At 40.1% G+C, this 14,760-nt stretch overlaps 2 protein-coding genes across 2 annotated transcripts; one reads left to right on the top strand and one right to left on the bottom strand.

Moving 5' to 3' along the window:
• The first annotated feature begins 764 nt into the window (after nucleotides 1–764).
• On the top strand, nucleotides 765–6,457 carry hypk (huntingtin interacting protein K). The gene is made up of 4 exons (XM_041993330.1): nucleotides 765–967; nucleotides 2,224–2,279; nucleotides 2,460–2,511; nucleotides 6,219–6,457. The coding sequence occupies exons 1-4, from the start codon at nucleotides 806–808 to the stop codon at nucleotides 6,312–6,314; spliced, it is 366 nt and encodes a 121-aa protein (XP_041849264.1). The 5' UTR covers nucleotides 765–805; the 3' UTR covers nucleotides 6,315–6,457.
• Nucleotides 6,458–6,500: 43 nt separating this feature from the next.
• On the bottom strand, nucleotides 6,501–14,670 carry mfap1 (microfibril associated protein 1). Its single transcript, XM_041993271.1, has 8 exons — nucleotides 14,463–14,670; nucleotides 12,462–12,678; nucleotides 12,241–12,379; nucleotides 11,972–12,159; nucleotides 10,328–10,597; nucleotides 10,084–10,243; nucleotides 7,266–7,355; nucleotides 6,501–7,003 (listed from the first exon to the last, which is right to left on the bottom strand). Exons 1-8 carry the CDS (start codon nucleotides 14,542–14,544, stop codon nucleotides 6,824–6,826), a joined length of 1,326 nt encoding a protein of 441 aa, XP_041849205.1. The 5' UTR covers nucleotides 14,545–14,670; the 3' UTR covers nucleotides 6,501–6,823.
• Between the last annotated feature and the right edge of the window lie 90 nt (nucleotides 14,671–14,760).

Raw genomic sequence — 14,760 nt, forward strand, 5'->3', positions numbered from 1 at the left:
ATCTGTGCTTGAAGTAAAAGTAAACCTCTTAAAACAGACAAAAATAGAACGAAAAGAAGCACAGTGATTTAGTAATCCGGACAGTTTGAGGGTCACATAATCCAGTCACTGTATTTTCTTCAAAAAATAAAATAGCTGAGTAGATTTTTACACTCCTCAAATCGTTCTGATTACATTTCTTTGTACTCCAGTCACTGGCTCACAAAATAAACGAGAACAGTTAGAAATTTCTCCTCCTGTGAGAGTAATAAATGATACATAAAACTGAATGATCTGTTTAATCTCAGTGTATTTCAGATTAAATGGTGTTTTGCCTGTATAAAAACAGACTAAGCAAGTTTTTTAACTCGTCTGTTTAATATTTATATTGTTGTAATCTTTTTGTTAAATGTTCACCTGTCTTTCTCCCAGTATAGTTTGCATGTTTTTTTTTCTCTTGTTATGTAAACGGTGGCATTGATACATATAAAACTTATAATAGAAAATTTTATTCATTTTTAAAATAGAACTTATCCTTTTTGATAATTTATATTAATACTGCTGGGTTAAATTGGCTGCTATAGGGTATTTTGTTTATTTGCTTTGTTGTTAATGTTAAATTATGTATGTTATCAATGAAGGATATAATCTGCATGATTTACTGACTAAATGACCATGTTTTAAAAGAACTGAATAGAAAACAGTTATTGTTAAATTTAGAAATATCAATGCACATATTCTTAAAGTCTTAGTTCCGGCACGTCAGCGAATTCCCTCCGACTTTTGTTGGAACCTTTCTCTTTGTTCCGGCCTCGGTGTAGCTAACATGGCAGCGGAGGGAGACGTTGACCTGGACCTCGAAGCTGAGGAAAACTGTACAGGAAAGCCGGTAGAAAAACCTCGCAAACATGACAGTGGAGCCGCTGATTTGGAGAGAGTCACGGACTACGCAGAGGAGAAGGAAATCTCCAGCTCCGACTTAGAAACGGTGAGAGCTGCAGGCTAACGTCAGCATGCGGCCAACGCTGCCTTCACTGGCCGTACATGATGGCTGCTACACAACCAAAAAATTTATTGAGTTTGATTTATGAAAGCCTACTTAGTCTTTTTACACTGTCAAGTTGTGTGCATTTCGAATGATCACCAAAGTTTATGAGGCGACTTTTGTGTGTAATTATCTAACGTTTTCAGTCATTTCAATATGGCTAACTGCATCGGAGCCAGCCAGCTAACTTCGTGTACTTTATTTACTTGTTTATTTGTTTGTTTATTAACCAAATATTAATAGAACTATGTTGAACCTTCACTGACACAGGCACAGAGCATGGTAGTAATATCAAGAAAGCCCATATAAATAAAGAAGCAAATATACAAGACTCACATTAGATAGAAGAGCATAAATAGTGATATTTGAAAACATTTAAACATTGGTTGAACTTTTTATTTCTTAAATATGTACATCTGACACGCAATTTTCCGACTCACCCAATCAGAAAACTTTGAAAGTAACATTAGAGCTGCAAGAAATATTTGTTATTGGTATCTTCAAATAGAGTCTATAAAACATTTGGAGAAAATAAAAGATAGAAAGATTGTGGGGTGGCATCATCCTCACTGGAAAACAAGGCTCGTCATCACTGGAGGAAATGTCAATGCAGAAAGATAATACAACCTGTAGTAATACCATATCTCAACTCAACTTTATAGAGCACTTTTACACAACGTCAGTTCAAATAAAGTGCTGAACACAGCATAGTAGCAAAAAAGTTAAAAGTAAAATAAAAAAAAGAAGAAACTAGCAGTAAAACAATAAAAGAAAAAGAAAAACAAGAGTCATATGCTAGTCTTCAGGCAGGTTTTAAAGATGGACAGTGATGGGGCTTCTCTAACCTGTAGCAGTAAAGAGTTCCACAGTTTAGACGCAGCGACTGCAAAGCTTTCCCCTCTGAGCTTCCACCTAGACCTCAGTACCTCCAAAAGGAGCTGATCAGCTGAGGTGCCAGGCTTCGAATATGGGAAAAGCAGCTCAGAGCGGTACAGCTGTATAAGGATAATGACCAATGTCACAAACAAAATCACCCTAATATTGCTTATATAGTGAATATTTCTGTTTAAACTTTTATAGTTAGAATTTACTGTAAGAACTGTTTTATTTAAGCAGCAGGTTTGAAGTCAAATAAGTAAAGTTTCAAATGGATTTCTTTTTTTTTTTTTTTATATATAAAAAACTGTTTGTTCTTTCAGGCCATGTCAGTGATAGGAGACAGAAGGTCACGAGAACAGAAAGCCAAACAAGAAAGGTAAGTTCACCATTTCACACTTCATGTCTGACCGTTAACATTTTAGCTCCTCCATCTATAAAATCAATTTTCTCCACATGTTTTGTCAAATATGTCCCTGGCAGATCTGGGAAATGCACTTTAGGCTTTTAACTTTAATGCAGAAAAGACATGAGCTGTTTTTTTTTTTAATGCTTACAGAGAAAAAGAGTTGGCCAAAGTCACCATCAAGAAAGAAGATGTTGAGCTAATTGTGAGTTTGTTTCTTTTCTTTCTTTTTACATTTTCATTTAGGGATTGTTTCTTCTATCTGCTTCATTTAAAACCCAGACATTTTTTGGTTCAGTCCATGAGAAAAGATGTGTCGGCACTAATGCACTGCAACAATTTAAAAGGGGAAACTAATATAGACTCATTACATGCATAGTGAGATTATTCAAGCGTTTATTCATTATTGTTTAGATGATTATGGTTTATAGCTTATGAAAACCCAAAAATCAACATCTCAGAAAATTGGAATATTACATTACATATTACATAAATTAATAAAAAATAAAAAGGTTTTGAATACACAAATGTTGACCATCTGAAGAGTATAGTCATGCATATAAACTCAGTACCTTGTTTGAGCCCCTTTTGCATGAATTACTGCCTCAGTGTGGCATGACATGGATGTTATCAGCCTGTGGCACTGCTGCAGTATAATGGAAGACCAGGATGCTTCAATAATAATAATAATAATAATAATAAATTTTATTTCAAGGCGCCTTTCAAGACCCAAGGTCACCTCACAAAAGACAATTAAAATCAGTTAAAACATAAAACAAAACATCAAAACAAACATCATGCAGCAGACAGTTAAAAACATTAAGGTGAGAAGGCCAGTTTAAACAGATGAGTTTTAAGTTGTGATTTGAATGATGGAAGTGAGTCGATGTTACGGAGTTCAGGTGGGAGTGTGTTCCAGAGCTGGGGAGCAGAGCGACTGAAGGCTCTGCTCCCCATGGTGGTGAGACGGGCACGGGGCACAGAAAGGTGAATGGAGGAAGATGATCTGAGAGTGCGGGAGGGAGTAGCTATATGGAGTAGGTCAGACAGATATGGAGGGGCCAGATTATGGAGACATTTGAAGGTGAAAAGCAGGATCTTGTAGTTGATTCTGAATTTTATTGGGAGCCAGTGAAGTTGTTTGAGAACCGGTGTGATGTGTTGAAAAGAAGGTGTGCAAGTGATAATCCGGGCAGCAGAGTTCTGAAGAAGCTGTAGTTTATGAAGTGATTTATCGGGGAGACCAAAAAGAAGTGAATTGCAGCTTTCAACTCTTCATTATTTTTTTTGACAATACCCCATAGATTTTCTATGGGGTTCAGGTCAGGAGAGTTGGCTGGTCAATCAAGCACAGCAATCCCCTTCGTCATTATACCAGGATTTGATTCTTTTGGCAGTGTGGGCAGGACTTAATAATGCACAGTGGACCAACACCAGCAGATGACATGGCTCCCCAAATCAACACAGGCTGGAAACTTCACACCATCTTGGATTGTTGCCTCTCCATCCTCCAGACTCTGGGACCTTCATTACCAAATGATGTGCAAACTTAGGCTATGTCCACACGGCACCGAAGCCGGTTCAGGTGTGAAAACAATATGAAAACGGTGCCGAAAAATAGGAGAAAGGCTTCTACATCCCCACGACACCGCTGTGGTACATACTACAAGGCTGTGGGGGGTGCTAAAGAGTAACACTCCAAAGCTAGATTAAAACCACACATGCGCAGATAAAGGGTCGCTGCGTGTTGCAGAAAATTCACAATGGAAGCAGAGAAGAGAAGATAGCTGAAAATTCACTGCGAGGCAAAAGACAAACATTTCTTTGGACTAATGAAGTTGAGCTGCTGCTTCCAAAAATGCTTGACTACAAAGCATAAAAAACTCGAGGAAGGGTGGACTGGGAATCGGCGCGTGTTCATCACATTGACATCATATCCTGGAGTCGTGCGGCTTATCTGTACGCACAGTACCGCAGACGGTAGAGGACTCAAACCTCTCCACTCTGGTACCTGGCTTCAGACATGGTCGGTTTCATGGAGGCTAATCCCTGGCTTCGTGGAGATGAAAGGGTGGTTTGCTAAATACTTTTGTGGTTTTGCTGCAATCCGGCATCGTGGGGACGGCCCCGTAGCCTCATCAGAAAATAACACTTTGGACCACTACTCAACAGACCAGCTCCTTTGTTCTTTTGCTTGCTAAGAGGAATATAACATATGAGGTCCAGGTCCAGGATCCATCTGTGTGTGGTGGCTCTTGAAGCACTAACTCCAGCCTCTGTCCACTCCTTGTGAAGCTCCCCCACATTTTTGAATGGCCTTTTCCTGACCATCCTGTCCAGGCTGCAGTCATCCCTGCTGGTTGTTCCACCTTTCCTTCCACACTTTTCCCTTCCCCAACTTTTTATTGATGTGCTTTGATGCAGCATTTTGAAAGCACCAACTTCTTTTGCAAATACCTTTTGAGGCATCCCCTCCTTGTGGAGGGAGTCAGTGATGGTTTTCTGCACAACTGCCGGGTCAGCAGCCTTCCCCATGATTGTGAATTCTAATATAATAAACTGAGAAACAATTTAAAGGCTCAGGAGTCCTTTGTAGATGTTTTAATTCGCTGACTAGAATGTAGCACTTGGAGGCTACAACATTGAACCTTTTCACACTATTCTAATTTTCTGAGATTTAGATTTTTGGGTTTTTATCTTAGCTATAAGTCATAATCATCAAAATTATAACAAATGCTTAAAGTTGAATTACTGAAATAAATCAAGTTTTGTGCAATATTCTAATTTTTTAGTTTCACCTGTATTCCAAAACGGGCATTAATCTTCTTGAAAGGTTTTCCAGCTTTATTTTTCTTTTAATCTGGCTACAGGGATTTTATTTGTCTCAGAAACAAAACTAAAAGGTGACTGAAACCAAGTCACTTTTAATGTTTTCATTGAGATCTGGGATCAGATGCATAAGATGGTTTTTCCTTAGTGTCAAACAAATTATTTAAAGAAAAGCTAACAGCGGTGGGTATAGCACAGGGGTGCCCAAGTCTGGTCCTCGAGAGCTACCATCCTGCAACTTTTAGATACAACCCTTCTCCAACAGACTGGGATCAAATGCCATCTGCATGTCATTCAGCTCTGCAGAGGCCTGGTAACGAGCCAGTCATTTGATTCAGGTGTGTTGGAGAAGGGATGCATCTAAAAGTTGCAGGATGGTAGATCTCGAGGACCGGACTTGGGCTCCCCTGGTATAGCACAACATAAATATGTCAACGTGTCAATAAGTTGTCACGTGTTAGGTGTCGTCTTGGTCTCATGATGTCTGTATCTCTACAGTATGATGAAAAGGACTGTTTAGATACAAGCTTTTAACCAGAACATTCAGTGATCGATTCAAACTTCAGACACTTCTTTTGGGGTTTTTAATACGGTAAACGCCCTGTTAGAAAACAGCATGTTATATAATAAATATTTAAACTGGGACAAGTTGTAAATGTGTATTCAAAGGCTCTAGAGGGTTTAAATTAATCTGTAAAAGTTATAGTGTATTTTAGTTTCATTCTGACATCGTACAAAAAGCTAAATATTCCTAACTTTTTGTAAGTGGTACATTTGCCTCTATATTTATGCTGACCACAGGCAGAGCCACTAATGCAAGTGGTCCAAATCTGACATGAAAACATTTGTCAATTGGTGGAAAGAAAGAAAGAAAAAAAAAAAAAGCCACTTCCTGCATCCAGTATTAACTCAGCCAGTCATGTTAAGACTGCAGCATTAACAACTCCAAAGCCCAAACCGTATCAACAATGTGTCGTATCAAAGGAGTGGTGGTTTTGAAGGTGTTGCTTCCATCTGATCCATTTAATTTTTCTGGTTTGAGCTGGATTTGATTCATAGACTTGATGTCTGTGTCCTGTGTAGATGTCGGAGATGGAGATTTCGAGGGCCACGGCGGAGCGCAGCCTGAGGGAACACATGGGGAATGTGGTGGAGGCTCTGGTGGCTCTGACCAACTGAACTGACATTGACACACTGGCCTACTTCATTTAAACTCATCAAATCAGTCAAGCTGAGCAGTTTAACTGTTGGGGTGTGATCTACTGTGATCTACCCAGGGTTGTTTTTGTTTTTTTTTTAATAAAGTTGATACTTCACTTGAATCTTTTGTGCCCATTTGTAGAAATGATGAAAATATGTTTTATTGAAACACTCAGGTGACAATATCTGTAATAATTACACAAAACTGGCAGGAAAAAGGGGTTGAACAGGAAGTCAGAGGGAGGATTTTTCAAACCAACAGTAGTTACAAGCTGACTATTTACAGATTACATCACAAGCCACTGCTTTCAGCTGGAGCAGCGATGACACTGAATTCAGTTTAAGTTCCACATCCCAAGATGCATCCTTAAATTTGTCACTTGGATTTTGAGGAATCGACGAAGATGCTGCATCTTCCTGGTAAAACAGATTAAAGTGGTAGAATCACTCTGGATGCAGCTCAGTCTCTGTGCACAGTGGCCTGCATCTTAAGTCTTCCTCTTCTTCACTGTGGGCTTGTCAAACACGTCCCTCACGCCTGCTGCCTTCTGCTTGAAGAACTTGCTGTTCTGAGCGCTCTCCTGGGCCCAGGCAGAGTCGAATGATGTGGTGTCCTGGTCCACCAGGTGGGTGTACTTGGTGCGTCCAGACCGCCCAAAGTTTTTGACCTTATGGGGGGGAAATGACGATGTCAGCAAATACATCTTGAACAATAAAGGCTGTTATGTGCTGCAGCCTGAAGGAAACACAATGTACTGGTGTGCTTCTTGTTCTGGATAAGACAATTCAGGTAAAGTTTTCTTTCATCCAAAGATGAGCACACAAATAACCGCAAAGCTGCAAACACCGCCTGTTTATCCCGTCATCTGAACACAGTCTAGCTTTGACAAACTCACATGCGAGTCAGATGAAATTTGAGAAACGACTCACCTGCATGACTTTGGGTAAGATGGTTTTGTTGAAGTGGTCCTCCAGGGTAGGGGCACTAAAATCTCTCTTATAAACGTCATCCTCCTCATCCTGCAACACAAACCACATATTTATAGTTGCACACCAATTTATGAGTTGATGCTGCATCCTGCCATCCACTTTTTGCTGAAACATTTTTCCTGTTTAGGCTTTTAACTTCATCTTGTTTCAAATCGAGTAAATCGCCTACAGACTGGGATCATTTACAGTGAACATGTACAGCTGGAGGTGAGATGTGGTGGACTTAAAATGTAAACAATCTCAAATGTATGAATCAGTTTCAGACGGGCATTTTATTCAAGGATATGGTCATATGTGAGAAAAGACAGTATTTTCCACATTAATCAGACTCTAATCTATAATATTCAAATGCCTGACCCAAGAAATAATGGGCAGAAATTTATCACTATTTAAATCCAAAGTCTTTATTTGGACCTTGAACAAAAACAATAAAATAAAATAACCTGAATATATGTACCGTTTGTTACTGTGCGACATGTCAGAATTATTGTAGAGCAAAAGGTCTCCACCAGGTGGCAGATGACATTCACACAACAGGGTTATGAGCAACATTTTAACTAGCAGTTTATCCATCCATCCATCCATTTTCTGCCGCTTATCCGGAGTCGGGTCGCGGGGGCAGCTGCCTGAGCAGGGAATCCCAGACTTCCCTCTCCCCGGCCACATTCACCAGCTCATCTGGAGGGATCCCGAGGCGTTCCCAGGCCAGCCGAGAGATGTAGTCCATCCAGCGTGTCCTAGGTCTTCCCCGGGGCCTCTTTCCGGTGGGACGTGCCCAGTTTTTGCCTTAGCGACCGCCGAAGCTGCGCTCCACTTGGCCCGCCATCAGCTGCCTCTGGAGTCCCACAGGCCAAAAAGGCCCAATAGGACTCCTCCTTCAGCTTGACGGCATCCCTTACTGCTGGTGTCCACCAACGAGTTTGGGGTTACCGCCACGACAGGCACCGACGACCCTACGGCCACAGCTGCGGCTGGCCGCCCCTCGACAATAGAGGCATGGAACACAGCCCAATTCAGACTCAATGTCCCCCACCTCACCTGGGACATGGTTGAAGCTCTGCCGGAGATGGGAGTTGAAACTCTTTCTGACAGGGGACTCTGCCAGACGTTCCCAGCAGACCCTCACAACACGCTTGGGTCTGCCAGGCCTGACCGGCATCCTCCCACAGCATCTGAGCCAACTCACCACCAGGTGGTGATCAGTTGACAGCTCCGCCTCTTTCTTCACCCGAGTGTCCAGAACATGTGGCCGCAAGTCCGACGACACGACTACAAAGTCGATCATCGAACTGCGGCCTAGTGTGTCCTGGTGCCAAGTGCACATGTGGACACTCTTATGTCTGAACAAGCAGTTTTTTTAATGTCTATTATTCTACCTTTTACTGGAAATGATGTCTTATCTGTTTTACTCTTTATGTAAAAGTGCTTTTTGACTGTGAAAAGCTCTTTTACTACATATATACACACATTACTATTACTACATATAATATACAATTATGCGAAAGGTCTCAGTAGCTGCACGTAACAAATGTCATTAGGCAATAAGGAGTTAAAGAAAACTGTTTTTTGTGTCTAGAAAATGAAGTCTCAAGGCTTTTTTTTTCTAATTTTTTACATTTTCAGGATCTAATAAAGGTCGTGATCTCTGGACATCTTGGTCCTGCAACATGCCTGATTCAAATGAAATAGTTCTCCAGCAAGTTCTGCACCAGCCTTTTGATTCATTCATTGGATCAGATGTGTTGCAGCAGGGAAACATCTAAAACCTGCAGAACACTGGCCCAGGAAGTCTGGAATTGGTGATCCCTGTTTTAGTGCTTCAAGAATCTAACAATGACATCCAGATAAATCCTTTCAAGTCAGAAGTATTTTAGCAAGTTTCTACACTAAACTTCCTCAGAGCTCCAATAAATGTGCACAAAAACCATACACGGAAAATACAGATACACCTTTACAGGTGAAATGTGGGAAATTATCCAGTGTGTGTTTGATGCTGCTGGATTTTTAAGGAAATAACAATCCTACGTGTAAAACAGTTGAAACACACACTCAGTTAGCTGAAAATGACTTCAGATAGACTGAATCTAGTAAACATATCAATACTTTAGTTGCATGTATTACATCTGAGATTATAAGGAGCATATTTACCCCTCTAACAGCCTGCTCTACTGTTTGCTAGAGCAAATCTTTCTAACTATGAGTCTTACTAAGAACTTATGAAATAAACCTGCCTGACGCATCTCTACCACTTGGTTTGGGTGTGATATGCAAAATTAAGTGTTTTTTTTTTTATCATTACTGTTTTAAGTTTTGACAGTTTAGTTGCTATATTATTACCTGCCATCTAAACAATTTGTTTAAAAAAAAAAACACAGATTCTTCTTCTTATTGTTAAAAATGCAAAGAAATATTTTCTTGCTTTTTTCTTAGTGCATTAAACATTCAACAATAACATTAAATGGTTAAAGTGCTGTCTATCCATCAGACTTATTTTATTATATGATTTATTATTATTTTATTAATTTTACATACAAATCATATTTAGATAAACTAAAACACACCAGATGCCAATAAATCACTGTAGATAAGCGATGAATGAAACTTATAAACCAAGTCTCACCTGCATGTATTCCTAAGGAGGTTTCTGGGGGTAAAACGAGCTGTTTTCTGGGTGTGGATCCTGATGCACCAAACAAACTAAGACGTATGATGTCCAGTAAAGACAACCACAAAAAGAAAAGCCTCTGCCAGGACTCACCATGAAGAAGGCTCCTCTGTGGTAGTACTTCTGGAGGAACTTGTATTTGCCCTTTGTGGCTTTGTTGGTGACGACCTTGCCGCTGTTGCGGAGCTCAGCCCTCCGCTCCTCCTCCGTCAGGTTGTGGAATCTTTCGATTTCTGCCTTCTCCTTCTCCATGCTGAGGACAAACACCACACATTACCATCCTCCACAAAACATGATATGACTTTCATCTGAGGAAGTGGAATTTGTATTTACTTACGTTTCTCGGGCTTCTCTGTCTCTCTTGATGCGTTTCAGCTCTCTGACCTTCCAGGCTTCGTATTCTTCCTCCTCGTTCTCGCCGTCGGTGTCCAGGGCTTCCAGAGCAGCCAGGGTGCGACGATTCTCCTCAAACTCCTTCTTGGCCTCCTCCTCTACAATCTTGAGGGTGTAGCGCCGCCGCTCCTCTGCCTGCCTCTTGGCCTCGGCCTCCAGCTCTCTCTGCCTCTGCTCCTCTGCTTCACGCTCCGCCACTGTGACTCTGTCCTTCCTACAGCGCAGAGAAAGGCAACGCAAGTTTATTTGTATAGTACATTTCATGTACAAGACAATTCAAATTGCTTTACATAAAACATTTAAAGCATCACGGTGGGCTGCAGGAAGCAATAACAAGTGCATTAAAAACAAACTTTAAAAGAAATTAAAAACAGAAACAAAAAAATTAAAATCAAATAGATAAAAATGCTCTTAAATAAAGTTCCAGTGTAGGGAATTTAGCTGTTGTTTTGATAACTGATTGAGCAGATGCATGGACACCAGTTACTGCACTGCAATCTGCATTTGACTGGTTTTACCCCTCGCTACAAGCAAAGACACATCAGAGACAGTCAATATGACATTCACAATTAATGATACCTCTAAAATTCAAGATGTTTATATGAGTTTTGATTGGTTGTTTAATCAACAGCTACTGAGTAAGATGGCAGAAATAGTTTGGTGACAGGAAAGCAAAATAATTCACATCAACATTTATCATGCTGGCTTTATTAATTATGACAACCAAGACACGTGTCTCCAGTCTGCTTGTTCTAACAGAGAAGTGATACACAGTGACCTTAGTTATAAGACAAAAGATCAAAATTTAATAAGATTCATTAGTTTCGAAGCTTCACAGAACTGGGTATTTATTCCTGTAACAAACTGGGCCTCACATGGAAACAGCTTCCAGAATCCAGTCCGACATGTTTCTCCTGATAGCTAAACAGCCTTTTTAGTCCAGTTCAGCTTTAAAAGGGAACAAGAGTCAGACATGCTTAATAATTAATAAATACCCAATAACATTCAAACAAAGCTACTACTGTTTTTTTTTTTTAATGGGAGGCGGAGTCATCAGCTGTCAGGCTCCTCTCCTCCCAACCTCAGTTCTTGAGGTAGACATCTTTACCCAAACTTTTTATTTATTTATTTTCTCTGTAAATTTTATAGTTAGCTCATAATCAGCTGAACAAGAATGATCCGATTAGTTGCTATAGGACCACTTTCCTCCTCATCTAAACCAGTTTAGGCAGATGGTCTCCATGAGCCCGGTCCTGTCTGAGGGGTTCTCAAGATAAAGAGAGTCTGGTTTCCTCCCCACTGTCACCAAATGCTGCTCAAAGACAATTAAAGAATTTCTGTGTGTCAAATGCACTGAAATAACCTTATTGTGAACTGGTGCCACAAACGTTAAAGCACACACAAGAAATCCATCTATAAAAGTTGATCTTTGGTTTGCTTCAGGCAGCGGTCAGATGAAACAGGATGTCATTTTCTATCATTTTCCCAAGAGTGTTATTGGTTTTGGTTTGAATGGAGAATAAAGATGAAAATCTTTAACAGAAAATCAAGGGTTAAGTTGTGTTTGTTTCTAGGAGCATCTACATACTTGCGAATGAAGACAGGTTTGAGTCGTGGCTCTGCTTCGTCCTCGCTGTCCGTATATTCTTCATACTCAGACTCGGACTCGGACTCCTCCCCTGACTTCCCCTCCTCTTCCACCTCCATGACTTCCATCTCCTCGTTTTTCCTTTCTACGGCTCGCTGGCGCATCATTGCTCTTCTCCTCTCAATTTCCTGTGCAGAATCACGTTATTAATAATTTGTTACAATGCAATGAAATAAAAAAAAAAACAGAACTGTTTTCATTATACCAACCTCATCATCTACTTCTTCCTCTTCCTCCTCTTCCTCCTCGCTGCTCTCCTCACGCTCAGGGTGCCAAGTGCCTTCATCTGAGTCCTCGCTGCTCTCAGCCACAACTTCAGGCTCCATGATCTGTCTGTGTCTTGCAAGTCTGAGCACAAAGGAACGGGAAGTGTTTCAGCACCACAGAGTGTGGAGATCATTTCTGTAAAACTTTCCAAGCGGAGTGATACCTCTCCTCCACATCTTCAGAAACACGATTCAGCAAACGTTTAAGGCGTGGATCGGAGACGTCCTCTTCCTCCTGCTCCACCTCAGGCTCCATTTCCTTTCCCACCTTCACAAACTTGAATTCCTCTTCTTCCTCATCTGACGACTCCATTGGGGCGTAATCTGGACGTTTACCTGACACATACCTCTTCACTTTCACCTTCTCCATGGAGAGCTCACCTGGAATAGGCAGAAACATCAGCAAGACATTTAAAACAGAAGACTAATCAGGGACAGCACTTCCACAGATCCACAAAAAAATCAACTTTGAAGTTTATAATGTCGCATTTTTGTTGAGACTGAGGGATAAGGTGATAATTCATTGCAATTAATCAGTATTTCTTTTATGCACTTAAAGTTCTGAAACCGTACAGTAAAATCTAAAATCCTTATTTCAAGAGAAAATGTTTTCAAAACTAAAATTTTTTTAATGATTTCCTTTGTTCTTCTGAATATCAAATTAAATTTAAAGCAATTCAACGAGACAGACAGACTTTAAGATCTGTTGTATTTTAGAAAACTTCCTGGAAATTGTGCTTATTTGAGAACCAAAGCAGTCCGTGAAATGAAGTAAAAATACTAATAAAAACAACTCAAGTAATTCTTATTTCGGAAAAGATGTTGATTTAATGTTTTACTCTGCTTTCTATTTAATTAAACTATAAAATAGACACAGTTTGCAGTTGTTGGTAAAAACAAAAATGTCATCACATTCAACTTTAGGCAAATAGGATGTGGAGTGGTAATAAAAAGCTCACACCAGGATAAGCCATAAGAAATCCAAGCGTCTCACACACCTCAGTCTATAGAAATCAATTTCCGTTTCAAACTATGGGTCCTTCAGTTAAACGTATGTCACTAAAAGTTGAACATGAATATGTCACTAACATGAATTGTGTTTGAAAATCATTGATGCTTTTTAGTTGGAGTTGAAACATAATTTTGCTTTTTAAAAAGTGCCTCTTCAATTTTCTCTCCAAGAGATGTAAGAAACCTGGATGTCATGATGGATGCATCTGTCTCAGTCATGTCACTCTGACCCTAGCATAAGAAAAATCAGGCTGTGTCTGACTCTAAATGCCACCCAACTGTTGGTACAAGCCATGGTTATCTCCTACCTTGGTTACTATCATGTTCCACTAAGCAGCTCTACTCTTGGTACATGTTTGGTGTTTGATCAACCAAAAAGGACCAATTCAATGCTTAATGCACTCCACTAGCTACTCATGGCTGCTTGAATCAAAGTCAAGTCACTAAGTCTCCCCTATAGAACAAGGGTTTGCAGGCAGCTATCTAAATTCAGTCATAGGAGTTCATAATCATTCCTGATCACTCTGATTCGCTCGGAAATGTCTATGCACAAGGCAGTCTCAGCCCACCGTTTACAGTGCCATTTGTGGTTCCAGGATGGTGAAATGAGCTACCAGGTGCTGTCAGTGCAGAGATATAATCTGTGCCTTCAATAACTTCTTCAAGGCTCATTTTTCAAATAACACCTCTCCTATCACTAACCTGCTCTTATTTGCACTTCTGTACTTGTTCTATTTACACTGTCGTCATTTAGATAGACGTATTGATTCGACTCGTTTAAGTCCTTTTTGAGAACAAACATCCGATCAAAAGCGGTATTACTCGTAATAGTACAGCTACTTTTATTAACAGTTTTTTTTACGTGTTATAGACTAAAAATAACCAATAGAAATGTATGATAACAGTTTTGCAAAATGCTCCGATGTGCTGTGTTTTGTGTTGTGTTGGCTGGAGACGTGCTGCATCCTAAGGGGAATTTTATGCGTTTATTTCTCCGTCCAACACCAGAGTTATGAGTTATGTAAGTTATTTGCTCCCACTGAAGAAATAATTTAAGTGTCCATAATACACTAAATTATATCTATGAACATGTTTTCTAACTTGAGCAACGCTGCTATGCTAACTTACCTAGCTAGCTAATTGATAATTCTCACCTTTCTCGTTCCGGACCGGTACGGCTCCGGCCGTGGACTGGATCGGTGGAAGCTTCATGTTGATGGATTCGTGACTAGACATGACTGCCTGGTCGCCGATATAATGCTGAATTAACAGGAATAAACAGGAACAATATCAAGGGTATTTACGCAGCCAAAAACAAGCTCGTTGGAGAAGAAGCTAAACGGAAGTTTGACTAAATGTGCCGAAGGACAGGAAGTGGATTTGTTCCGACGCTGTTTTCCGTTTGAATGACTTTGAATTTAAAACGAAATCATTTCTAATTATGTTGTTGCA

The sequence above is a fragment of the Melanotaenia boesemani genome, chromosome 1, assembly GCF_017639745.1.
Source record: "Melanotaenia boesemani isolate fMelBoe1 chromosome 1, fMelBoe1.pri, whole genome shotgun sequence".
In the NCBI taxonomy this organism is placed as follows: domain Eukaryota; kingdom Metazoa; phylum Chordata; class Actinopteri; order Atheriniformes; family Melanotaeniidae; genus Melanotaenia; species Melanotaenia boesemani.

What these genes read in the sequence shown, in the direction of transcription:
- hypk (XM_041993330.1), top strand. Translation starts at nt 806, where the DNA reads ATGGCAGCGGAGGGAGACGTTGACCTGGACCTCGAAGCTGAGGAAAAC. An exon ending in CCAGCTCCGACTTAGAAACG is followed by an intron (nt 968 to 2,223) that starts GTGAGAGCTGCA and finishes TTGTTCTTTCAG; the next exon opens with GCCATGTCAGTGATAGGAGA. An exon ending in AAGAAGATGTTGAGCTAATT is followed by an intron (nt 2,512 to 6,218) that starts GTGAGTTTGTTT and finishes TGTCCTGTGTAG; the next exon opens with ATGTCGGAGATGGAGATTTC.
- mfap1 (XM_041993271.1), bottom strand. Translation starts at nt 14,544, where the DNA reads ATGTCTAGTCACGAATCCATCAACATGAAGCTTCCACCGATCCAGTCC. An exon ending in ACCGGTCCGGAACGAGAAAG is followed by an intron (nt 12,679 to 14,462) that starts GTGAGAATTATC and finishes TGCCTATTCCAG; the next exon opens with GTGAGCTCTCCATGGAGAAG. An exon ending in TCTGAAGATGTGGAGGAGAG is followed by an intron (nt 12,380 to 12,461) that starts GTATCACTCCGC and finishes CTTTGTGCTCAG; the next exon opens with ACTTGCAAGACACAGACAGA.